This window comes from Octopus bimaculoides, chromosome 10 (genome assembly GCF_046866305.1).
Source record: "Octopus bimaculoides isolate indiv1 chromosome 10, ASM4686630v1, whole genome shotgun sequence".
Classification (NCBI taxonomy): domain Eukaryota; kingdom Metazoa; phylum Mollusca; class Cephalopoda; order Octopoda; family Octopodidae; genus Octopus; species Octopus bimaculoides.
In genome coordinates, this window is record NC_142937.1 from 94,816,386 (window position 1) to 94,844,207 (window position 27,822).

Consider the following 27,822-nt stretch of genomic DNA (forward strand, 5'->3'; position numbering starts at 1 on the left):
TACTTGGGCCCCCACAAGGGTCATGTGAACCCGGGTTGAGAAGCCCTTATTTAACTCACTATTTCCCTGTCTGTCTCTGTTTTTCTATCTCATTACACATTTCTGATTAATGTGAAATAATCCAGGCATAAGGGGAAGCTGGGGATGAGGAAGATGTGGGGGATGAGAGTTGGTGAAGAATGATCTCCAGAGGTTGAACCCTCACAAAGGAGATGTCAAAGGAATGAGATGGTTGGGGATTTGCTGTCCATCTAAGCAAAAATGAGACCCTAAAGGCACTACTAAATCGTAGTTGGCAGTTGACGTGTTAACTAGGAAAGGTTCAAAAGAAGGCATGGCTGATAGCTGGGACAGGTCATACAGAGGACACAATGATATTTAGGGCAGGTCACAGAGGTCATGGTGATATCTAGGACAGGTCATACAAAAGACATTGGTACTTCCCACATCCTCTAATTAATAAAGCTACATGGAAACAGCATTGAGTGATATTTAATGGATTAACTTAACTTGATATTTACGGGATTAACAGAGCTTGTGAAATATAAAGGATTAGAGAGATCAGTGGGACTTAGAGAGTTACACTGAAAATGGTTTATGGAACTGCTAAGGAATTTAATTTTGGTTTCTGGAGACAAGATCAGTCATTGACATTAGTACTTCACTGGTGCTGTAGTTAACACATCAAGCGCGACGGGTCACGATGATGGCCATCAGACACACAATCGTGGCCCAGAGAGATGCATTTAATTTATGGCCGTTAGTTGGAGTCTACTGTCACTCAAATGCTCCGACGCCCCCCCAGAATGCAAGAGGACTAATAGTTCAACTAATAACTTTTTCAGATGATGTAAAACTTGCCACCATCAAATACTAAGAAGATATTTTAGCTATTTTTTGTTTTTTACGTGTGCATGGTAGTCTTATTTTCATAAAATGTGCTCAGCAGTCCATGCTATGTAAGTGCAAATCCCAGCACTTTATGGGTTAATTAACCTTGGAGATAGAAAATGCAAAGTTGACCTAAGCAGGATTTGAACTCAGAATGTAAAGAGCTGCAATGAATGCAGTAAAGCATTTTTTCTGAAGCACAAATTACTCTGCCAGTTTGCCTCCTTAAGGAATCTAATTATGAAAGTTAAATATAGGTGCAAAAATGGTTGTGTGGTTAAGAAGTTCACTTGCCACCCACATGGATTTGGGTTCAATCCTACTTTACAGCAAGTTGATCAAATGTCTTCCATAGTCTCAATCCAACCAAAACCTTTCTGAGTGGATTTGTTAGATGGAAAATAAAAGAAGCCCAGTGTGTGTGTGTGCGTGTGTGAGAGAGAGAGAGAGAGACAGAGAGAGAGAGAGAGAGAGACAGAGAGAGACAGAGAGAGAGAAAGAGAGAACAAACAAAAGAAAGCAACATTCAACACATTTTTTACAGCAGTGTGACTCCCATCCATCTCATCAGATGCTAGATGAGATGGACATGTCCTTTGCACCCATGAAACTTCAAGTTAAGTGGAGTTGAGTCACAAGGATTATTAAAAACGTCTAAGAGAGTCTCTCTCTCTGTACTGCAATTGAGTGCTGGTTGTACACAAGTATCATCATCATCCAAGAAGTGTCATTCGTTTGTCATGTCCATCCATTGTGCTGTTCATGATCAAAGGACAAGAGGAGACAATATAACCTTACTCAGAAAGAGGTGGGGGTCAGTGGCCCTCAGCCATAGAAAATCTACCTCAACAAATTATGTTTGCCTGTGGAAAGCATGGAAAGGTGGGCATTAAAACGGTGATGATGATTAAATAAGTTGCAGATAATTTACCTGGACAGATGTATCCGTTTCTCAGTATATTGACCATTACCATGGACTGGATGTTCGCAGGGCTCATTCTTGACCACTTCAACACCTTCGCCACTTTCGCTTTGCTCATGGCTGTGTTTGGCTATCATGTACAGTTGGCCAATCTTGTACTGAAACAAACAAAACAGAAATTAATCATGTATGCTACCACCACCTTTATCTTCTACCCAGGTACTCTCACCCACCCTTATATAATGCAAGCAAGACACTAGTGCTTGCCCCTCAATGATACTTTAGCCTTTCAACACCTGGCATGAAGCCACAACCTTTGCCTAAAATGCACTCAAAGATAGACAGACTGATAGATAGATAGATAGATAGATAGATAGATAGATAGATAGATAGATAGATAGATAGATAGATAGATAGATAGATAGATAGATAGATGGACGGACGGACGGACGGACGGACGGACGGACGGACAGACAGACAGACGGACAGACAGATCACTGCTACAATATATAGAATATATAAATCTCGTTGTTACGATATATATTCTGGTTGGTCTGGGGTTACAGCAGAAGACAGTTGTTGAAGGTGTCACAATGGGATTGAACCCAAATCCACATGCTTTAGGAAGCAAACTTCGTAACTACACAGCCGTGTTTTTACCTGTTATGAATATATCACAACAAAAGTACATCAAAACGAAGTTTCAATTCTCTTCTAATTGGAGTCGAGAGCAGATACAGTCGATGCCTTGCCTCAGATCTACAAATTAATTGCCAATCATGCAGTTGGTGACACACTAGATTATCTCTGATCTAGATTTACCTCAGTAATCCTATAACTAATGTTATCTTAACTCAAGTTTAAATCTACCTTAGAATTGTTAATTAACACTCTCATTAACGGTAATTAGGTGTTAAATTTAAAGCAATAAATCAAAACAATGTTTACAAACGAAGTCCCTTCAGTTATTTTCTTCCTGATGTTCTATTTATGCTTCCATCATTAACCTAATGTCTATTTTGCTGGCATGGGTCTGGAGAGCAGGTTCTCTGAAGCAGGACTTTACAACCAGATGCTCTTCCTGTCACCAACCCTAAACTGCTTCTGAAGTAAGGATTTATTTATTCTACAGTGGAGAGGGATCAAAAGGGTTTTTGTTGAAAACATAACATTGATATATGTATCAGTGACATATTCCACAGAATCTAATCGTTCACTATTTCTATTTCCTATACACACACACATACGAGATACACACACACACACACACACACACACACACACACACATATATACGATACATACACACACACATATACGTGCTACACACACACATATATAAGAGTTATACACACCCACACATATATATACACAATACACACACACATATATATACATGATACACACACACACACACATATATGAGACACAAACGCACACAGATATATATATATATATATGAGCTTCCACACAGTTTCCATCAACCAAAATCACTCACATGGTATTTGTCAATCTGGACAATAGTAGAAGACACTTGGCCAAGGTGCTGCACAGTGGCACTGAACCAGAAACCATGTGATTACAAAGTGACTTTCTTAACCGAACAGCTACGGCGGCACCAATTATATAGGGAAAACATTATTTACCAGCAGCAGTCATACATCTAACTATGGGTGTGTGTGTGTAAGTGTTTGTGTGTCTGTCTGTCTACACCAATTATATTAATTGGCTCAATTAAGAAACATTCTAGTCTTTGATGAGCTCTGCAGACACTTTGATCTTGTTCACTCTTTTATCACAATGTCTTCTTATGAAACGGGGGAGAAGAAGTGGCTGCAGGGACGGACAATCTGCAAACATACAACATTCAGTGGATTCTTTGGTGAAGAAATCACAAAGACAGTGATGCTCTCTAACCAAAAGGAGGACCACTTGCTCAATGTTATGCTCCACCTGGCCAACCCATTGCTTTCCCAAGCGGAAGATTGATCAGGACTGACCAGGGCTAAGTAACACCTTAAGAAAGTGAAGGATGCTGACGGTGATGATGATGATGATGTCATAATAGTTGTGGTGGGAATGTTAATGGGGTGAATAAATGGGAGAATCATGGTGGTGATGGTGAATGTAATAATAGTGGGGACTGTGGTGGGAAAGGTAGTAGGGGTGGATGGAGTGGTAATGGAGATGCTGATGGCAGTCACAGCTGTGATGGTGGCGGTAGTAGTGATGGTGGTTGCAAGGGTAACGATAATTGTGGTGGTAGTGGAGGTTGTGACGGTGGTGGTGGTGGTAGTGGTGGTGGTGGTAGTGGTGGTGGTAGTGGTGGTGGTGGTAGTGGTGGTGGTGGTGGTAGTGGTGGTGGTGGTGGTTGTAGCATTTATGATCATATTCACCTGATAAGTCAACAGGTACCAATGAACAACCAAGATATTAGATTGAAAGCCGATTTGGCAAGATTATCTGATCAATATTTCTATACTAATAACCAATACACACACACAAATGAAAGAATCGTTGTTTAGGTAACATCTTATTACTGTAACAAAAGAAAACTCATGCACACAAACACACACAACATTTCTAATGGATCAGTTTCTATGATGAGTATTCAGGAGTTTAGACTGAATTACCTCTTCCTTGGATTAGCATGCATGTGGCTGAATATCCCACAGATACATGTACATCATCATTATCAATGTTTTTACATTCACTTTTCTCTTCCTGCATGGGTCAGATAGAATTCACCAAGGCAGATTTTCTACAGCCAGATACCCTTTCTCATGCAAACCCTATTTCAAAGCAACTTAAAATTTTCCTCATGCAGGTGCCACATAAAAAGCACCCTGTACACGCTGTCAAGTGGTTGGCATTAGGAAGGGCATCCAATTATAGAAACCATGCCCAAACAGACATGGAACCTGAGCAACCCTTCGGCTGGTCAGCTCCTGTCAAACCTCCCAACCTATGCCAGCATGGAAAACAGACATTAAATGATGATGGTGGTGATGATGATGAGGCATATTTTCATGAAAGACTGGAGATGAATGACACTGCTTGTATGAAAGACACACTTGTTTACAACTAGCATGCAAAGAGGCACACATACACACAGATGCATACTTATATGACAAACTTCTTTCACTTTCCATCTCCCATCAGTCTACCAAATCCACTGACAAAGCTGTGATTGGCCCAAGGGTTAGGGTTAGGGTAGAAGACACTTGTCCAAGGAACTACATAGCATTTCTGCATTTTTTTTTTTATAATTTTACTTGTAATTACACCTTTTCTGTTTTAAAACCCATAAAAAATTATTTTTGAGTGGTTTTTAGGGGCTGGAATGGATTAATTATAATTTAGTTAATTTCAATGGTGAAAATTGATTTGTAAAACAAGTAAATAATAAGACAAGCTCCATCATGGAATGAATTAAACTCATACTGCAAGGTATCAGTGTATATGTATTCATATATGTAAATATACACGGATTGAAACCAGATCAGACCAAGTTTGGTTGTGTAGTCACACCAGTGAATAACTATAAAACCGTGAATTAACAAACTGCACCGAGACACACCATTCATACCACCAGATACTGGAGGTAAACAGACTTGGCACTTCCACAGAGCAATTACATATAATTACAGTCTGTGATCATTTTTGTGTCATTTAAAGACTACAGATTGGTTTTCAAAGAAAACCTGACAAGCCAAATAATTTGAAGAATTATTTTTAATATCCAAAGGAAGCGTTTAAAGCTAGCAAAGCCAGACTTGTGTCTGCTTTGAAATATGGTGTGAATTATAATGAGAAATTACAGAAACTTGCCAAAAACCCAGCTTTTAGAAGACAAACTTTTTTGAATTTTGATGTTCTTTACACAGTGAACAGAACAAAATAATATGCAGGTCTAATATTGGCAGAAAACCTTAGATTTTAGAGAAGGACATGGTTAATTATATCAATCCCACGACTTGAGTGAGATTTTATTTTATCGATTCTGTGAAGATAAAAGACCAAGTTAACCAAGGTATGATCAGAAATCAAAAAGTAAGACTTACAAGGAAATAATGCAGCTTTTGACCATTTCACAAAATATAAGAATAATGGTTTCAAATTTTGGCTCAAGGCCAGCAACTTTAGTGGGTTCAATGTAAGTGACCCCCATCATTGAGTGGTACTTATTTTATCAATCTGGAAAGGATGAATAACAAAGTTGACCTCAGCAGAATATGAACTCAGATGTAAAGAGCTGACGTACATAGCACAAAGCATTTTGTCCAACATGCCAATGAGTTTGTCAGCTCATGAGAGTCATTTTTATCAATGCAAAAGATATGTAAAATAATAATAATAATGGTCTCAAATTTTGCCACACCGCTAGTAATTTGGTGGGGAGGGGTAAGCTGATTACATCCACCCCAGTATTCAACTGGTACTTATTTTAATGACCCTGATAAGATGAAAGGCAAAGCTGACATGAGCAGAATTTGAACTCAGGACGTAAAGACAAACAAAATGCCACTAAGCATTTTGCCCAGCATGCTAACAGTTCAGCCAGTTCAATGCAGCAGCAGTAGTAGTAGTAGTAGTAGTAGTAGTAGTAGTAGTAGTAGTAGTAGTAGTAGTAGTAGTAGTAGTAGTAGTAGTAGTAAATAAGTAAGTAAGTAAATAATAGATAAAATGTGTGTCTAAATCGAAGTGGGAACTTTCTAGAATAAAATATTTTCTTCAGCCAGTTCATGCAATATTGAAGAATCCATCAGAGCAGGCCAACAGAGGAAACCAAACTGGGAATGACATTAAAGACTCCAGAGTGTCCATTGTGTCATGCTGGGAAACATTTGAAATGTCTCACTTGAAGTCATTTGTTTTATGTGACACCAGAGCAACGTCAGAGCCAGTAAACATCATCAGCTGGAACTAAATATCTTATTAATTCAACTGATATTAATGACTACGTCTTTATGATAATTCTGTCATTTTATAAATTTTGATTTCAGAATTCTAACCAAACACAATGTCTTGCAGAATTTGTTCTGGCTTCCAGCACACATCATCATCATCATCATCATCATCGTCGTTTTAATGTCCACTTTTCCAGGTTCAATAATTAAAATAACCAATCAAGCCCTGAATTGGAATGAATGGGTCTTGATTCGTCTCTCTAACATTCTCTGAATTGGTTACATTAAACTTTGAGAAGGGTTGTTGAGTGGGGCACAATCATTCACAGTACCATTTTCTCAGGGAATGGAAAAAGGCTGAGTGAGGAACCAACGACCATTGATCGTAGAAAAACTGACAGGCAATTGGAGCCATTGGAGAACAAAGTGATGTGCAATGTGGTATGGAATGGAAATAACCGGAAAATAATGAATTGGAAAGGAATAAAGTTGTAGGGCTTGGTCTGTGGAATGGCTCCTAATTCATGGCATTCAAATGAACTAAATTATTGAAGAAGAACAAAATGTGGTAGAATACATTTTATTAGATCATCATAAATCCTCATAAATTACTGTCTCAAGTTCCAGGACACATAGAACTGGTTACCCAGTTTCTGTGGTATACAAGTGGCTGAGAACAGAACATTCCTCTTGAACAAGGTACCATTCCTCCACACAGGTTTACTCATTCACAGCTGAGTGGACTAATGTGAGATGAAGTATATTGCTCAAGAACACAACACACCACCCAGGAATCAAAAAGCTAGCAGCTTGTGATCATGAGTGCAGCACCACAAGGCCAGGTGCCTTCGCTTGTATTAATTCTGCCATATTTGTCCATTTATGGTCAGACAAACAAATATCAAAGTAAAACAGTAGAATCTGCAGAAACTAGAGACAGTCTGTGACAGTAAATACCAGTAAATAAGAATGGTCAAATGTCCACAAAGTCACACAAATTATTTTCTTGTAAGAGAAGTTAACATTTCCTACATGAGCCCTCATCCAGGCACCTCCGCTTCAGCAAGACACTTGTTCCTGTTCCTCAATCATACTTTCACCTGTCTCAGGTGAGGGGAATGGGGGTCAGGCAAGTTAATAGGGGACCCCTCTAAGGGCTGGTGTCACACACACACACACACACACACAAAAGCACACAATACATTCTGTAAAGTGGTTGCCATCAGGATGGGCATCCAGCCATAGAAAAACCATTTCCAAAAGTAGGCACTGGAGCTCAGCATAGTCCTCTGGCCCATCGGTTCCTATCAGACCATCCAACCCATGCTAACACGGGAAACAAATGATAAACAATGGCGATGATGATGGTGAGGAAGTAAAAAAAAAAATATATGTTTAATTTTGATTTCTTTATTTGGTGAAAAAAGCTGGTTGAGGAGAAATCTGCAGAAAGATTTCATCTTAAGATGGCAAGATTGAGAATAATGAATAATATATGCAAATTGAACGTAAAGAATAGTAAATTGGATGTCACAAATAATGTAAATAAATTGAGGAGGATAAATAAAGATATGTAAAATTGGATTGAATAAATAATATATGTAAATTAGGTATAATAATAAATATGTGTAAATTTATCAAAGCTTCTCATTTCCATGTAATCTACAGATTGGTGAGTGAGAGTAATTAAAGATTTTATAGGTGAAGAGGTGACATATTTTACAAGAAGTTAACTGCAATGGATGATGGGGAGAGATGTGGTGAGAGAGAGAGAGAGAGAGAGATGGCGAGAATGACAGAGATATTGGGAATGGTAAAGAGAGACAGTGAGAAGGATAGAGAACTGGTGGAAATTAGAAAGAGAGAGAATGATAGAGAGAGAGTTATTAAAACTAACCGAGAGGGATGTCAGGAATGATTGAAAATGTAGAGGAGAAAAGAAATGATCATGTAATACTTTAATCTGCAGTGAAAGTCGTCTGCTTTACAAGGAAATCTAACAATACAAAACAATAAAAAAAAACGGAAATAAATGTATAAAACCTTAACATAATTGCTACTGGAACAAAAGAGACAAGATGATAGGTTTTGAAATGGAATTAATTACAGGTGTGTGAGAGAGAGAGAGAGAGAGAGAAAGAGAGAGAGAGAGAGAGAGGGAGAAGAGAAAGAGAGAGAGAGAGAGAGAAGGGGTTTGGAAAAGAAAGAAGAGGAGAATTATTCTGAAGGCAGTTGATTAAAAATAGTGTGAGATTAAATTGCTGTGAAAGGTTTACAGTCAAGCTGAAAATAATAATTAAAAGACAAAACACTATAATTTTTTTCTTTCTTTCATTTCACCAGTAATCTTCATAATACAAAGGAAGAGAATCACCAATTCCTTCACTAACAATAGCTTCTTTATCAGTTTAGCATTTAGGACTTTCTAGAATGTCATGGAAACACTGACAAGGTACCAAGTTGAATAGCAACAACACAAATACATACGTGTTCTACTTTTGTTTCAGTCAATGGACTGTGGCCATGCTGGGGTCTTAGCCAAACAAATCAATTCCAGTATTTATTTTGAAAGTCTAGCACATTCTATCAGTCCCTTTTGCTAAAATGCAGTTACATGGACATAAATAAACCAACACCAGTAGTCAAACTGTGTTTGTGTGGGGGACAAAAACTGACACAGACACACATTTATATACATATATATTTATATATATATATATATATGCATACACATACGTCTACATTCATGTATACACGGTTCCTGTATACCAAACCCATCCATAAGGTTATGGTCAGCTCAAGGCTAAAGTAAGACAGTTGCTTAATGTGTCCTGCAGTGGAATTGAACCCAAATCTACGTAGTTGCAAAGGAAGCTTCTTAACCACAAAGCCATGTCCATCCCTATATAGAGGAAAGACGAGATCCCCTATAGGCAATGCAAGATTGTCTATACTGTCCAAAAGTTTCAATCAACTGGTCTCATGGCAGTTACCTACCTTGCTTGCATTATGTTCAACATTTTAAACCTCTCTAGAGGGAGTTTTTAAGTGCACTAATTACTTGGATCATTCTCAGTTGATCAAAATTTTACAACTTGTTGAAGGTCATATGTAATACCCTACCATATTTGCAATTAGTGTGCAGAATGCTCTCCTGAGGAATTTTTCCATAAAGTCAGCTATTATCAATTCATAGAGATGACCTTCCAATTATTATTATCCACAGGATGGTCATGACATCAGATATAAATAAATTAATAAACTGTTGTCCAACAAGGTAACAAGTCTGATAATAAAGGCAGATTTCACAGATTAATCCTGGCACATTATTATTTTTTGCTACGACAGAATCATTAGAGTATTGGACAAAATACTTGAAAGTATTGTTCTGGACTTTTCTATTCTGAATTCAAACCATACCAAGCTCAAAACTGTTGGCCTTGCACCAAAATTAGAAAGAATTATTATCTACCAACACACACACACACACACACACATCACTTTGACAGCTGATGCGTGGCACACTGTGTACCTGTACAGACAAGGTCAATTTAATGGAGGTACTGGCCATGCAGCACGAATATTTGAGCACTATAACTGAATTAGCTGTGCAGGTTGTCGAACAAAATGTTGCAGAACCTTCATATGTTGTCTATGACAAGAGAGTTCACTAAAAATATGTCTGTATGTGAGTATATATATATATATATATATATATATATATATATAAATATATATATATAAATATAGTGAGAATTCACAAAAAAACAAAAGACCAATACGGGCATGTCTATATATATATATATATATATATATATATATATATACACTTTATTAAAAAGCAGCAGAAATATCACAAAAACTGTTACTCAGAGTTTCACGTTCCTGATGATGACACACACACACTACTGTTTTGTTCTTCCTGTCCTGTTTTTCTTACCAATTTAACCCTTCTCAAAAAAAATCCCAAATTTTACTTTATTTGCTGTATCGGAAGGACTGTTTTAACAAAGTCGTGTCTTGTCCCTATCTTCGAAATGCAGAGTAGATAAAACAAGGGACAACTGATGAAGGGAATGTTCTTTATGTTGCCTGTCTCATTTCTCTATTTGTTTCTTTCGTTGTTTGAAAAATAGTTCGTTTTCTATGTTTTTGTTTTTTTATTTTCTCGTTTCTCATTTTGTTGACATGTTTTTGATGTCCTGTACCCATATATGCATGTTTATATATACATATATATATGTAGGTATGTACATATATGTATACATGCATATATATATATATATATATGTGTGTGTGTGTGTGTGTGTGTGAGCTTCAAATGTGTATGTATGTGTTTGTGTGCAAGTGACGATCATCATGATAGTGTTGGTAAAGCTTGAGTTATATGCAAATAAAATGGTGATAGTGGTGGTGATGATGATGATGATAGAGTAGGTAAGAACGGTAGTGAAGTGTTTATTGTAATTATGACTGAAGGTGCACTCCCCCTCCTCCTCCTTCCCCTCCAGGTACTTGTGAAGTTGAGTTTCAATAACAGAAATGCCATCTTAACTGTGTTTATGTTAGAGAGGAGGTTAGAGGGGACACACACACATACACACGCACTTTACCAGATAATCTCCAGTTGCCATGGATATCTATTGAAATTGATCTTAATAACTTCCAAATGAAAAACTAAATTTCTTCCAGTGATGTCTCAGATTTCTCAAAAACTTGCTGATTTTATATTGAAGAATGTTAATGTTACATTACCGACAAGGAACTGAAGTTATGCCATATATATATATATATATGTACATTCAGAGATGTGTATGTGCATGCGTGCACACACACACACATGCTGGAATGGTTGTATGGTCAAGAACCATTTTGCAAAGCCAGCTTCCCACTACTGCCAACTCACTGCAAGTCTTAAGTGTGACTTTCAGTGAAGAACTGTCACACATGCACACGTGTTGTGGCGCCACTGCTATGCACACAGATATTCTAGATTGCATTCAAAGACAAAAAAAGCCACTTCAATGATTAGCATGCAATCACACCCCACTACACCCTAATCTCTGGCCCACAGACATGTTGTCTCCTCTCTCTGCTTTTTCTCCCTCTTCTCTGATCCTCTGAGCTTTCTTCGTCCTCTATCACCACTCTGCTCTTCCCACCACACAAGGCTTCCTTCCTTCTCCCATCATTTCCATTGTGTCCTCAATCACTTCAGTCCTTCTTCCCTAACATGTCCTCACTTTGTATATTTTTCCCTGCAGCTTTTGGAGTGCAACAGCTGAAAAAGAGCATCATTAACTGTGTTGATCTCAAAGGTCCTGTAGAGGCCATGGGATTAGCTCCTTCCCTCGGATCAACATCAATCCAATAAATACAAAAGGAAAAACAAAAAAGAAAGGAAAACAAGCTGCCTCATCAATTGTGGAGGATTGGTTGCTATTTTGGAACTTAGCAGAAATATTTGGGATTTATGGTTTTATTTCTGAGTATTGAGATAGCTGTTCTTCACAGCTATTTGTCTTTGTAGTAAAATAATTCACAAATCTGTTTAGAAAGCAACTTTGAATACTAATCCGTAATTGGATTTGATGTTGCTCCCACACCACACTGTAATATCTGCATGTATATAGTGGTGGTAGTGTTTTCTCCGTCATTCAATGGTGAGGAGAGATTCGGCTGTTTGATCAACTGGATTATCTGCTCCTGAATTAACGCCTAAGTGGCTGAGCGTTCCACAGACATGCGTATTCTTAACACTTCCCAAACAGATTCACTCTAACTCAGTGTATGATGAGAAGATTGCATCGTTTGAATTCCAGGTACTATCTACCTGATGGGCTTCTATACAGTTTCTGTCCACCCAATTTCAATCAAAATATAGTTTCACCTCACATAGAAAATAACATTTGCCCCAAATGCCATGCAGTTGGACTGAATCCAGAACTTCATAGTTCAGAAGTGAACTGCTTGGCCATTTAGCTGTGCTGCACCTATGACTCTTATATATATATATGTGTGTATATGTGTGTGTGTGTGTATTTATGTATGTATGTATGTATGCACATCATTTTCTTTTTGAAATGAGTAAAACAAGTATACGTTTGATGTAGTTCTTGATGCACTGGACTCTGCTTGGTAAATAGATGAGGTGGTCATGTCTGGAATGTCTTTCATCAAAAATCAAAGATGACCTGAGCTAAACAACTATATCCAAGAATTTATTTTCTTCTTAGCTGAATGCTTCCTTTATGGTGATGCTGTTGATGACTGTTGACCAATTCTTACATAGAAGAGTCTTTGGCATTGACTGCATGGTAATATTGGTGGAGGTCATGGTTGATGTTGTTCAGCCTTTCTCTCCTCTCGTCTGATTTCTTCCTTTTCTCTTCTGGTGGCTTCGAAGTTTTCCGAGGCATATTTTCTATGTCTTCATGGCCTTCCCGTTTCCAAGCAAGGCAACATTCTCTCATGGCCAGACATGTTTATGCAGAATACTGGAATCGAATGACACTGCTTGTGTGATAGTAACATCCATTTATAACAATCATGTGATATCAAAAGAAAGGGGCACACACACACACACACACGCACACACACACACATACACACACACATGTACGTACATATGCATATGACAGGCTTCGTTTGGTTTCTCTCTTCCAAATCCCCTCATTTTGGTTGGCTCAGAAAGACACCATGTAGTTTAGGAAGCAAATTTCTTAACTTCTCTACTATGACTGCATCTTTCTGTCAGTCTATGTACAATATATATGCGTGTGTGTGTATATATATATATGCATGTGTGTGTATATATGTATATGCATGTGTGTGTATATTTGTGTATGTGTATATATATATGTATGTGTGTGTGTGTATATATATATATGTATGTATGTGTGTGTATGTATATATGTATGTGTGTATATATATATATATATATATGTAAGTGTGTGTGTGTATACGTATGTTTGTATATGTATATGTATATATGTATATATATATATATGTTGTATATATGTATGTATGTATGTATATATGAATGTGTGTGTATGTGTGTATATATATGTATGTGCATGTGTGTGTGTGTATAAATATATACATCATCATCATCATCATCATTCAACGCCCATTGCCCATGCTGGCATGGGTTGGACGGTTTGAGTGGGGCTGGCCAGCTGGAGGGCTGCACCAGACTCCAGTCAAGTTGTGATAGGGGACACACCAATAGAATAAGTACCAGGCTTTAAAAAGGAAGGACCAAGTCCAGGGGTTGATTTTTTTTTACTAAAACCATTCAAGGCAGTGCCCCAGCATGGCCACTGTTCAGTGACTGAAGCAAGTAAGAGATCAGATAAATGATTAGCTGCTTTCAGCTTTTGCTCATCAGATCCACTCAAGGTTTTGGATCATCCTGGGGCTGTAGGAGAAGACACTTGTCCAAGATAGCACTCACTGACATTCTTCAATATAAAATCAGCAAGTTTTTGAGAAATCTGAGACATCACTGGAAGAAATTTAGTTTTTCATTTGGAAGTTATTAAGATCAATTTCAATAGATATCCATGGCAACTGGAGATTATCTGGTAAAGTGCGTGTGCATGTGTGTGTGTCCCCTCTAACCTCCTCTCTAACATAAACACAGTTAAGATGGCATTTCTGTTATTGAAACTCAACTTCACAAGTACCTGGAGGGGGAGGGGGAGTGTACCTTCAGTCATAATTACAATAAACACTTCACTACCGTTCTTACCTACTCTATCATCATCATCATCACCACCACCATCATCATCATTTTATCTACATATAACTTGAGCTTTACCAACAATATCATAATGATCATCATTACCATTGATGTGTGTACACACACAAACACACACACATATATATATATATGAAGCCTGTGGGGGTGGGGTGTATCTATACACACACACACACATACACATATATAATATGAGTGGATTTGGGAGACAGAAACTGAAAGAAGCTGTGTGTGTGAGTTTTTTTTTTTTTTTTTTAACCACACCTATTCATTTTGCCACTAAATTGTATATTCTTTCTTATGTCTGAGATGTAAGCACAACTGATTCTGGTAATTGGCAGTGATGCACCTGATTTGGAAGCAAATTATGTAATGCACACATAATTTGACAGATCTTTGCTTCGAGAACATATGTCGTGCTGAACTGCGACTGTCAGTTGTTATTTTACAAGGATGTGTGTGTATGAGTATACATATATACATTTATAGACACACACACACATATATATCCACACGCACTATCGCTGACGTGGCCGATGACAGTACCGCTTAATTGGCACTCATGCCAATGGAACATTAAAAACACCATCCGAGTGTGATCTTTGTCAGGGATGCTGACTGGCTCCCGTGCTGGTGGTATGTAAAAAGCACCATTCGAGTGTGATCATTGTCAGCGTCATCTTACTCGCACATGTGCCGGTGGCACATGAAAACAACATTCAAGCGTGGTCATTGCCAGTGCCGCCAGACTGGCTCCTATGCAGGTGGCACATAAAAGCACCCACTACACTCCCGGAGTGATTGGTGTTAGGAAGGGCATCCAGCTGTAGAAACTTTGCCAAGTCAGATTGGAGCCTGGTGCAGCCTTCTGGCTTGCCAGTCCTCGGTCAAACCGTCCAACCCATGCCAGCATGGAAAGCGGACGTTAAACGATGATGATGATGATGATGATATATATATATAAAATTTGATAGAGACAGCCTTTAACAATAACCTTCTCGAACACCTGGAATTTCTCTTCCTCCTGAATCATTAACTGTATGATCTCCTTAACTCTTTAGCATTTAAACTGGCCAGATCTGGCCTCTCACACCTACCCTGCAATGTCATTGACACATCATCAAAATCTCAAAGCTACAGGATAATAATCCATGATTAATTCAAAGCAATGTGAATAAAGAAGCATTACATTGGACAGAATAATCTGAACGCTGTAGAGTTAAAAGCTAATCAACCAGGAACACTCCCTCGTCTATCAGTCGGCCCTTGTCCAAGGCTTGATGACAAAATAAGAAGACACATATATGTGTACACACACAACTGGCTTCTTTCAGTTTCCATCTAGCAAATCCGTTCGCAAGGCTTTGCTAATTCTTAAAACTTGGCAGAAACATGAATTGAGATTTGTTACTGAATCAGGATGAAAGCTACAAACAAAATGGATGTCTTTCCCCAAAGTTTTCTCCATGTAAATGATTAATCTCAAACTAGATGTGGATCCTGTACTTCAGCTCAACTGTGGATGCTGAGAACATATTCTGTAGAATAAACGACACAAGTTTGATGATAATTACATCATTTAAATTAATGAGTTTGATGAACTGTGGACAGTGTGGCGTCAAACCTGATTTTCTTATAACTTGTGTTACTGACTCTACAGTCTGCACCACCAGTTTAACAACAATAACAATTATAAATAATGAGTTGATTAATGAAAGATATAGTTAATCAAATCAATACTCTATCTCAATTAATTTACTTCATTTGTAGGAAAGAAAGACAAAGTTAACAGTGAAACTAGTTGACCTTAAAACCATAGAGTAGTGAACTGGATACAGTTAATTGTTTAACAAGCAATAATTAATTAACACTAATAATTCTCACATAAAATCAATCAAATCAGAGAAACACAGGTCAACATGAGAGTCTCTTATGGTCAGTTAATCTGCTCGAAAGAGCAGACAAACTTATTTCACATTATACCTTACACTTTTCAAGAAAGATAATGTGGTTTAACTGAAAAAGACAGAGTGGTCAAAGTTGGATTGTCTTTGCACATTTGTCTATTTTATCAGGGTTGACCTAGAGTAAAACAACAACAACAAATGAAAGGAATCTGGCTGTCATTTAGCCCAAGGTCAGTTTGATTGAGCAAACCTATACAAAAAACCAAAGGTGTTCCAGCCATGATCATCCTGTCTTTTTCAGGCAGCAACTACGACTACATTATTCAATGTGTCTACATTTACCCAAGACTCTAGGGTGTATCTGTCAATTTAGCTAATGTTTTGTGTTAACTTTCTTCAGCTGAAGAATTATAAAACAGCAATCATCTTAATCCCCCTCACAAGGCTTTGGTCAACCTGGAGCAATAGTAGAAAGCACTTACCCAAGGTGCCACGCAGTGGGACTGAACCTGAAACCATGTGGTCGGGAAGCAAGCTTCTCAATCACACAGCCACACTTGTTTGTGCCCAACAATATTTTAAACGAATAGAAGTGTTTGTTTAGTTGTAAACAACAGAATGACCTTCTTAAATTGGATTTGAATATATTTTCAGAAAGAAGAGTTAGAGTAATTAAATGAGAATACACACCACTTTGCTAGACAAAATATGAATAATAATAATAATAATAATAATAATAATAATAATAATAATAATAATAATGATATATGACTTAAACAGTAGCATTAGTTACAAGGGTTTGAACTTATTTTAAAGTTAGGAGTTACTAACACAATGTGACAACTGAATCACATGTGGAACATAGCTTATTTAATATTCTAAAGAATTGCAAGAATTTTTCCATTAAGGTACCATTATCTTTGAAGAAGCAAAGATATTTTTCACAATTTAGTTTCTGAATACAGAAACAAAAAAAAAAAGCTGAATGAAATGAAAGCCAATAAACTTCAGGAGGTGGAGGGGCTTGGGGGGGGGGGGGTAGTCTTGAGCATTTGGACTCATAAGGACTATAAACCCCATTTTCATGGTGGATAGAGACGAAAGTCAGAAGATTCCCTGAAATGAGATAGCAGCCTATTGTAGAGTTCAAGGCCAGCAATTTCTAGAAGAAGGGCAAGGTGATTACATTGACCTAAGTACTTCATTGGTACTTCATTTTATTGACACCAAAAGGAACAAAGTTGACCTCAACCAAATTTGAACTCCGAAAGGAAATAACCAGAAGACAAACCAGAAAGCATTTCGTCCGAAATGCTAATGATTCTAATGATTCTACTGGCTCATAGTCTACAGAACGGTAAACATTGGCACCGAAATAGAAACTGGTTCATAAGAATAATAAAGTAAAATGATGGAGGTTTGTATTTAGGGAGGAGAGAAATAACGTCAGTTATCAAGAGTCATAAAGTGGATTATGTCAGTGAGAAATCACCATGGTTACGCTGTTCTACCAGTAAATAGCTCTACTAACAACAAAAGTACAATCATTAGTTTTGGTGAGAATCAACTTTGAATGGCCTCAATATTTACAGAATTGTACTTTAGATGGAAAAGAAACTAGAAACTGAGGTAGGATGTTGGGATGGAATGGAGTGGTGTTGTATATGAGTGCTGGCATATAAGAATGTGTGTGTGAGTGTGTGTGTTTGAATGCAGTGTTTAGTGTAGAGTGTTAATGAGGTGCAGAGCGTGATGTTGGTGTGGTGGGCTGCTTTGGAGTGGAGTGCTGCATCAGTGTACAATTTGGTGTGAAGTGTACTTTTGTTACAGAGAATGGTGCTGAAGTGGACTGCAGTGTTAATGTTGAGTGTGGAATTGGTGCAGATTAGAATGTTAGTGTAGAGTTGGTGGGGGGAGGTATGGGTAATGGTAAACAGAATATATTTCTTTCTTTTTCTTCAGAAACTGAAAATGAATCAACTTGAAGAAGTTTATTGTTCAAGCTAATAAAATGTCTGAAAATAAGAGACTGACAAAACAAAAAATGGAGATAAAAGATTCATTTATTTGAGAGAAGAGAACGTGTTCTGCACGTGAGAGAATAGCAGAGAAAATCCTATCAGGAGAGAATTATTAGGGATTATTACGATCAAAGTGTTTGATTATATAAAGGAAACATCTGAGCAGCAGATAATCTCAACACAGCTTACAGCAAACAATTACATGAATCTCACAGAAACAGATTATTCTAGTCCAGAGATTAACAGAGATTAATTCAATATGAAAGTGGAATTACCTCATGAGAATGTACAGAACAAAAAAAAAACCTTTTTTGTTCTTATTTTTTGTTTTATTTATAAATGTTTTTATTTTTTGTTGACGGTGGGGAGAACTGTTTATAAATATTTATATAATTAGGAGAAATATTACTAGCTTTTAGCATTTTAGGACAGTAGGGCAAAGGTCAGCCAATACTACAAGAGCGTTAAAGGTCACATTTATAGTGAGCTTCTGATAATCATCAACGCTGCCCCACCACACACCAATGATTTCTTTCTTTCTAACATTTAGCTGCCAGTGTATTAATTTCTTTTGTGCAACGGTCGTACATGTGCATACATGTAGAACTGAGAAAGAATGTCGCCCATCCCTTCGTTCCTTGTCATACACATGATCCTCTCTCGTGTCTTTGATCATCATCTACTTTTCTTTCTCCATTCCTGTGTAAAGTAAGCAATTTCTAATAAACACACATGACCACACCTTTCCGAGTCGGGGGGGGGGGGGGTTGATTCAATCAGCCGCACAAGTCAACAGGTATTTTATCTCATCACTCCAAGAATGATAAATAACAAAGTTGACTTTTGTGAGATTCATGTTGAGGACATAAAGAGTTTTAAATACAGCAAAGATGTGTGTGTGTGTGTGTGTGTGTGTGTGTGTGTGTGTGTTCTCAATGAACTTACAAGTGTGGGTTGGGCAGGTCTCAAACACTATAATTTACCATACATCTAAATATACGCAGGCCTGGTTTAATGAGTTTTCTCTTCTCTGTTTATCTCTCTCAAAATAAAGTACTTTTCACCATCAACTTACATCATTCTCTCATATATATATATATATATATATATATATATATATATATATATGTATGTATATACACACATATATATATCTCCAACACATTTACTCTGTCTACATCAACCTATATCTTTTGATACACATCTACTAACTTAAACCTGTTCTTATTAGCAGCATGGCACATCCAGTGGACCAGACTGAGTTTAGTTCTCTGCAAGTCATGTGCATGCACTGACCATTCATAGCCCTAACCCTAACCCTAACCTACATATCATAAAGGGCCCACAAGACACAGCACATACTTCACAACCACAAACCACACATAATGTTGTCCACGTTCCACTACCCTACCCCCATCCCACATCTCCTACACACCACATGTAGTCCTCTCCATGTTTCACTACCCTACCCCCACCCTGCATCTCGTGTCAAGCTGAAACTCTCATTTAAATTTCACATCAATATAACAAAATGTTAAAAAAAAAATGTTGACACTGGACAAACTGGACAAACCATGTATGTAAGGCAGTCAGTCGGTGGGGCAATTATTGAGTGTGAATGTAGTAAAACAAGTTTTAGATTAAAGTTGTGCATCATTATATAATAATACAAGGTCTACCAATAAATCTCTCCCACCACTACCTATACATTAACAGTAAACTTCTGTAGTAGATTTAGATCATATTGACTATAAAATCTCATCTTTTCATAGCAATCCATATGAGACCACCCTTGATTTTGTGGTATAAATCTCCTGCTTCAAAGTGATCTAATTAAAAACCTTGCACCAAAATTTAATGTTAATTCCAAAGACTAGATTAATAATGCCAAAGTTTTGTTACCTGCTGCCTTCTTCATTTTTTTAAAAAATTAATTAAAATATCCAAGGATCAACCTATGATCAAGAAGACCTGTAATTAGAAACACCTTAGCCACAGCCATTAACTCCTATACAAATTTTTCTTGGACTATATCCTGTAATGTGTGCTTCCTTTTTATAATATGCAAGGTTGTGATCTGAAGGAACATTGACTGCTATTTCTAACAGTCTATGCGACTACATAGAGGTAGTCTTGGTACATTCATTATTTGTTGCTCCAGTTTCCCTCTCAACTGGCTGTGATGAGGAACAGGTCCAGTCACACTTCAGATTCAGATCCAACTTCATGCATGGCAATTATTATTATTTGCACACAGCCTAGAAACCCATACCCAAGCACGGTCACCCTTTGCTCTAACAAGACTTCGACACTAAAGCTGTAGCAGTAATTATCAAACACTGGTGCACCAGGGATTTTGGCACAAGTCCAGCAATTTTAGGGGAAGGGATAAATTAATTGCATCAACCCCCAGTGCTCAACTTGGTACTTATTTTAATGACCCCAAAAAGAAAAAAAGGCAAAGTCAACCTGGGCAGCATTTGAACTCAGAACATCAAGAGTCAGAAGAAATGCTGCTAAGCACTTTGGCCAACATGTTAATGATTCAGCCAGCTTGCCACCTTCAAGCCTTCCAGACTGACAATGAAGGAGTGGAGGCCAGGGCTGGGAGATCTTGCAGGCATTCATTTCAATTTGGTTTAGTTGTAAACAGGCACCAAGAGGAAGTACACTCTGCATAGCTGTAAATAAGTACCACATGATGGTATAAACTACAGAGCTGTGAATGGGTACCATAAGGAGGTATAATCCACATGGCAGGAAATAGATGCTACATGAAGTAGCTGTACACAGTATAAGTGAATGTTTTGTTAGTTCGCAAAGTTTGGTTCAAACAACATTATGATGACACTCCAAGACTGACTGAGGTGGAATCCAGAGAGAGAAGAGTTTCTCAGCATCTAGAAATCTGGGATAAACTCCAACCCACCTTTATACAGCATAGCAAAATACGTGTGCACACACGAGCAAACAGAATGTGTAAAAAGAAAAAAGTGAATGGTAACGAGTAAATGAATGAGCCATTAATGTAGAGAGACAAGAATGCATAGATTATTGAAACCGTTGGTTTTGTGCCACAAGAACTGTGACGTTCACAGCAGGGAAACAGGGTAAGGAGATGGTTGTGGGGTATGAAGAGTGATGGAAATAGTGACGGTGAGTTGGGGACTGTGGCAGGTTTACCTTAGGTATGAGTATATACAGGTGTGTGTGTGTGTGTGAGAGAGGCAGTGTTCATGTAGGGAGAAATATAATTTGTGAAACAGAGACTGTACTTGTATGACAGTGATGTATGTGTTTGTGGAAGAGACTCTGTCTGTCTGTCTGTGTGTGTGTGTGTGTGTACACACACATAATAAATAGTTGTAACTGTGAATGATGGAAATGGATGTTAGGAACTAAGGGTTATGCTAAGGTCCATGAAGATAGGATGGAGAATGAACTGAAAAGGGAATAGTGTCCTCACTGCGTACCTCCACCCATCCCCATTACTGGAGAGAGAGAGATCTTTGTATATATGTGAAAGGCTGCGTGAGAGAGAAAAACTCCATCGATCCCAGTGAGAGAGACTAGAGTTATATTCACAGTAGATGCAGTAACATCCAAGCGAACACAAAGAAGTTTCATGTCCATTATGGTTATTTTGTAATGTTTGGGATGATGCTACAAACATCGAGGAAGAGACGGAGTAGATGTGATCGACCAGTGCTCGACTTCAGCTAAATTTAAACTTCGGTAGTAACAATTCTGGACAGAAAATAGTGGAATTGGAAAAGAAGATTTTGGTGTCTTTTCAGATTCTGTGTTCAAATCTTGTCAAAGTTGACAATGCCGTACCTCCTCTGGGGTCGGTCGGTTCAGTGCATGGTCTCCACAAGCATAATCGCTAAGCAACCAAATCTTCCTCAAAATCACTGATGGTTTTGATAAAGTATAATACATTAGAAAAGATTGATTGATTACAGCCAGAACACTTTTGATCATAGGTTTAGTCTGTCAGGACTGACCGGGGGTTAAACGGTATATTATGGTCTTGTGACAATGTAAGAAGAAAAATCAATAACGATTTCTTAACGGCAGGTAAAAATGAGATTTGGTGACATACAACCACAATAATTACATTATAACCAAAGCATGATTCTACTCCATCTAGAATACACGTTGATATTGATGTTTCTAACATTAAAGACACAGCTATCTTCAAAAATGTGTAAAGATCAATAACATCTGAAATCTATTCCCTGGAAGGCAGGGATTATTGAGAACGGCTGAAAGAGATGAACACCAATGTTATGCCAGTCTGTATCTAGGAACTTGCAAAACCTGGCACCAAACAAAACAAAGATTTTCATAATGCCAAGAGAAGAAGAACATCTTTCCAATGTACACCAGTTGCTCAAATGAAGCACAGACACTGGGAGAGAATTCGTCCCAAATCACGGGTTGAAAACTCCTAACGTATTGTCAAAAGAAGGCAAATTTTGACAAATACCTATGAACAATTCCAAATTGAAAACGAATTCCTTGTTACAGATGGTAAAGGATACGAGTTAAGTTCAAGCCTTGGAACATTCTAAAAACCATTAGAAATTCTTACAGACACAAAGGCAAAAAAATTGTTATGTCAAGGACATTAGCGACGTCAATGAAATTGAATCAACTGGTTACAACCGAGTTGAAAAACTTTGCACAATAATTTCTCTTCATAAAAACATTGAGGAAAGAGTGTTGGGAGGGAAGAGAATGCGATCATTTACGTGAAACTCGTTATTAAACCCTTCAACTTGGATAAAGCATAAAGGTTCATTTTGTGTGCTAACCTCAACCATCCTGTCTGTTTCAATGAGGCCAGTGCCTGCTTAGCCTATCCATAAGGTTTTACATAATGTACAGGTGAGACGAATGAAACTGTAGAAGCCCCAGGTTAATCCTGATTGAGCAAACTTATGAACGCAAGCTTTCAGGCGTGACCATCCTATAGTTTTAGGAATACATCTCTTATTTAAGATTCTAGAGTGTGATTCAAGATTTTGGCTGCTTTTTCTAGCAGGTCATTGGTTGGAAGAGACACAGGTGAAATATAAGGCTGAGCACTTTCGCCCTCAAATTCTTCTACTATAAGAAGAAGAAGAAGTGTATCAATCGATTAAGGAATACCATGAGAGTGCTTGCTAGAGAAAATCTTAACTTTAAGTACATCGATATTGTAATAAAATCAACCGTCAGAACTGCTGAAAGAGTTGCCTTGCTCGTTATAATGGCAGAAACAATGAGACTGGGGACAAACAAAGGAGGAGAGTTGTTGCAGAGAGACACTATTCGAGATAAACACTTAAATCTAGTCTGTATTGTCAACAGACAATAAAAGAGACAGCAAAAGAGCATCGAGAACTAAGGAAGAGGTCTTAGACTGTTCTCGACACCTGTATCTTCCTATTCCTTCTGGCCTTTGAACAAAAAAATACTCCGATATTAATTAACAAAATATATACAGCCGTGATGCACAAATTTCATACACACACAGATATATATATATATATACATACATACACATGTGTGTGTGTGTGTGTGTGTGTATATATATACGTGCATGTGCAAGTTGACGGTGACTTCGCAGTTTCGGTTCAGTTTCCTTAGATTTATAGGAAGCGACGAAAGCAGCAGAACCGAAACTTGGAAATCACTGTCAATCGATCCTATGTAAAAACAAAACTAGATATCATACTTCATTCAGTTAAATATACTGAGCGATGATCCTTCAGTTAATGCTGTTCGATTTAAATATAAACCATAGACATAAGGTATAACACTGTATACGTGATACAGTTGTGAATTTCATTTTGTTTACTTCCTACTTAGAAACGATGGGACTACCTTATGTTGTAGAGGCACACTGTTACATATATATACACACGTGTGTACGTATATATTTATATATAACTGCATTGTCTTAAATGGACTTAAAAAATCCACAATATTAGACGTGTAATGAGAAAGAGGGGGGGTATAAGAATAAATGTAACAGAAAAATTTTATGGAGATATTACATTATGAAGAATAAGATCTTTAAAAAAAATCTGCACAGAAATGGTTAATATAAAACAAAATAGTGAATATAATCATTAGTAAATTTAAAAAAAAACAAAAAAACAATGACAATTGATTAAGAAAATGAAAAAGAAATAGTGATGATCATGTGTGGGTTTGAGATGAGACTTGGTAAGTGGCAGACATAAATGTGGAAAGAAAGAAGGAATAATAATAGATTAGATGGAGTGGAACAAACCTCTTCGACTGACAGTGGCATACATATTCTGTATTCTTTAATGTACATTGTCTTATTATTATTATTATTATTATTATTATTATTATTATTATTATTATTTCTTGTGTTCTCCAATTACTTTGACTGGACTTTGGCAGAGCGGGCTTGAAGAAGAGTTTCACTATGAATATAGAGGCGATATTAATGAATATTTATCTGTTTGTTGTTCACTACAAGTTAGTAATTTAAACAATAAGCTGGAAGGAGACGATGAAACTGGCCGCGATGTAAGCTGTTGTATATTTAAGATGTGAATGGAAATTGGTGGTCAACACTTTGAACAGCCGGTCGAGTGAAAGGTCAGTGTTTGGTGGTTCCCAGGTAAACAGTGTGTGCAGATGCACTGTCGTTGGTGCACTGCAAGACAACGACTGAAGCCAGTAAGTTGTTGGAGCAACATCTTTCAGTAAGCCATGTGCTTGCCGTGATTCCAGCACCGCCTCCAGCGACTCCCTTCTTTTTCTACTCCGTCTCTTCCTCACACACCTTCCTCACTTCTCTCAACTCTTCCTATCACCATCTCTCCCACCTTCACCAATTAACACATTCAGGTGATGTTCACCGTGAAACCTACTTTACTACTTACCCTCACTCTCACCTCTTTCTTCTACCCCCTCTCTCTCTCACTTAAGCTACTTACTTGTCATTCTTTCTATCTCTCTCTCTTTCTCTCGCTAAGCTACTTATTTTTCTCTCTACCTTTTCCATTCTACTACCCCTCTCTCTCTCTCTTTCAGGCCTCCTAATAACCCCTCATTCTCTCACTAATCTATTTTTTGTCTACTGCTCCCTCTCTCTCTCTCTCTCTTTGCAGCCTCCGCTGTTTATCCACCTCTCTCTCTCTCTCATCGATATTCCCAGGTTTCACATCCTGTTGCATTCTATCGATCAGTTTCCTATAACATTCGAGCGATGCAATTGAGACAGGGAGGTGTTGGATTACATACACACTTCACAGTGTTTAGATTTCGTTCTCTTCTGTAATTGACTTTTTCTCGTATCCTCCCAGGTCCAACCAATAACGTAATTTACTTTTAAATTATTACAGATAAGCTATTGGTCGATTGAATTAACCCTTCCAATACTAGTTTCGTAGAAGTCAGAGAAAAAAAGTTGAACTCCACTCTGGCAGCATTTTTAATTGAGATAAAAAAAATTTCTTATTTATTTAAATACTGTTTAGATTCGCTGTCCATGGTACCTCTACTCGTAGTTGGGTAATGAATTAAGCGTTCTCCTGTATAAACATTAGCATTGCACCAGATCTAGGCATCTCACTGGCAGAGTGAATAAAACGTATTTGTTCCATCTCTGCGTTCGAATCGTGCCAAGGTCAACTGTGCCTTTCGACCCTTTCAGTACTAATCCAAGGCAGCGGATTAGGGAAATTGTAAAAATAAAAAAAATTAAAAAACGACATTGGACAAGATGCTTTGCAGTATTTGTTCTGTCTGGCTCTTTGCGTTCTGAGTTCGAATCCTGCCATGGCCAGTTGGGTGGTAGACTTGACTCACCGTCCAGTTTAGCACGACTGCCTGACACCTTTGGAGGCCTTTAACAGAGTCTATATGGGCCAGGTTGCCTCTTTTGAGGGTGTCTTCTCTCTCACTAGTCTTAAAGAATTTTTATCTTTTATTTATTCAAGTCACGAATAAATATGTATGTATGTATGTGCAGACTTGTATGTTTTATGTGTGTCTTCTCATGCATATAGTTGCATATCTAGACATGCTCATATATATATTTAAATGATACACTTCTGGAAACTTCTACAGATTTTAACAGTTCCAGTGATGGCTTGGATTTGTAGTCTTCGAATTAGCTTTCTCCTTTCTGGTTTTGAGAAGCTTAATTTCTCAAGATTGGTATTTAGGCAGTGTATTACATATCCCAGTGACTCAATAATTACAGGGTGTATGTATGTATGTATGTATGTACATCATATGTTTGTATATATTTATATATATATATATATATGTATTTATACATATGTATATACATCTATCCATCCATACATATAACTAAATAGATTGATAGATATGTATACAATGTATGCATATACATAAATGCACCCCCCACACACATACATATATCCATATATATATATATATATATATATATATATATATGGATATATGTATATATATATATATACGTGGGGTGTGTGCATGTATATATATGTATTGTAAATGTGTGTGTGTGTGTAATGTTATTCTCATCTAAACTCAAGTTTGAGATTAACATCTAAACAAAACACAACTCACTGACTGCTCTCCCATATCTATTGCTTGCCGGCTGATCTACTGATTACAACATACTAACTTCACTATATTTTTTCCTTTTTCTCTAGCGATCAGGAGTAAACACAGACTGAATTTTTATAAATTTATGGATAAACATTGAAAACAAAGTGTTTCTGTGCAAATACACAAAGCCAGTGTGTATGCCTCTGCAGATGTGTATATATAAAGTGAAACCCTAATGCATTTATACATTAGCTTTTGTATATCAACTTAAAAGATGTTGGTAAGAACATGAATATGCTTATAAAATCAAAATGGAAAGAAAATAAAAAAAGACCTGTGCTGCACCCATGGCTGTTGGAAACATCTTTTTACCCTCAGAATAGTTGAAGCATTGAATAAACTGCCCAGGGCAGTTGTCTGTTGTCAGGACACTAATGCATCCTTCAACAATTCCATTTTTTCCCTTCAATTTACCAAAACTACACCTGACTTGCCTAATTAGGGTTTCACTTTATATATATACATATCTACAGAGACATACACAGATATGTATGGGTCAGACAGAATTTTTCAAGGCAGATTTTCTATGACTGGATGCCCTTCCTGTCACCAACCCTCACTCATTTCTACTCTGCAAAGTAATATTTCCCCATGCCTAGACCTATCTCCATGGAAGACTAGAAATGAAGGACATTGCTTTTATGATGTTGGTGCTATGTAAAGACATGGGGACGGACACACAGACACACACATATGCATGCACATGACAGGCTTCTTTCAGTTTCCACCTACCAGGATTATTGTAGAAGTTACTTACCCAAAGTGGAACAGAGTGGAA

General features: G+C 37.5%; 1 protein-coding gene across 1 annotated transcript in view; it reads right to left on the bottom strand.

Moving 5' to 3' along the window:
* LOC106876575 (cytoplasmic phosphatidylinositol transfer protein 1) overlaps positions 1–26,147 on the bottom strand; it is a 43,241-nt gene extending 17,094 nt beyond the window's left edge. Inside the window, exons 1-2 of the mRNA XM_052971379.2 lie at positions 24,700–26,147; positions 1,823–1,971 (exon numbers count right to left, since the gene is read on the bottom strand). Of these exons, the coding sequence (XP_052827339.1) occupies positions 1,823–1,971; positions 24,700–24,747 (197 nt within the window). The 5' untranslated portion in view covers positions 24,748–26,147. The remainder of the gene's footprint in view (positions 1–1,822; positions 1,972–24,699) is intronic.
* Positions 26,148–27,822: the final 1,675 nt, after the last annotated feature.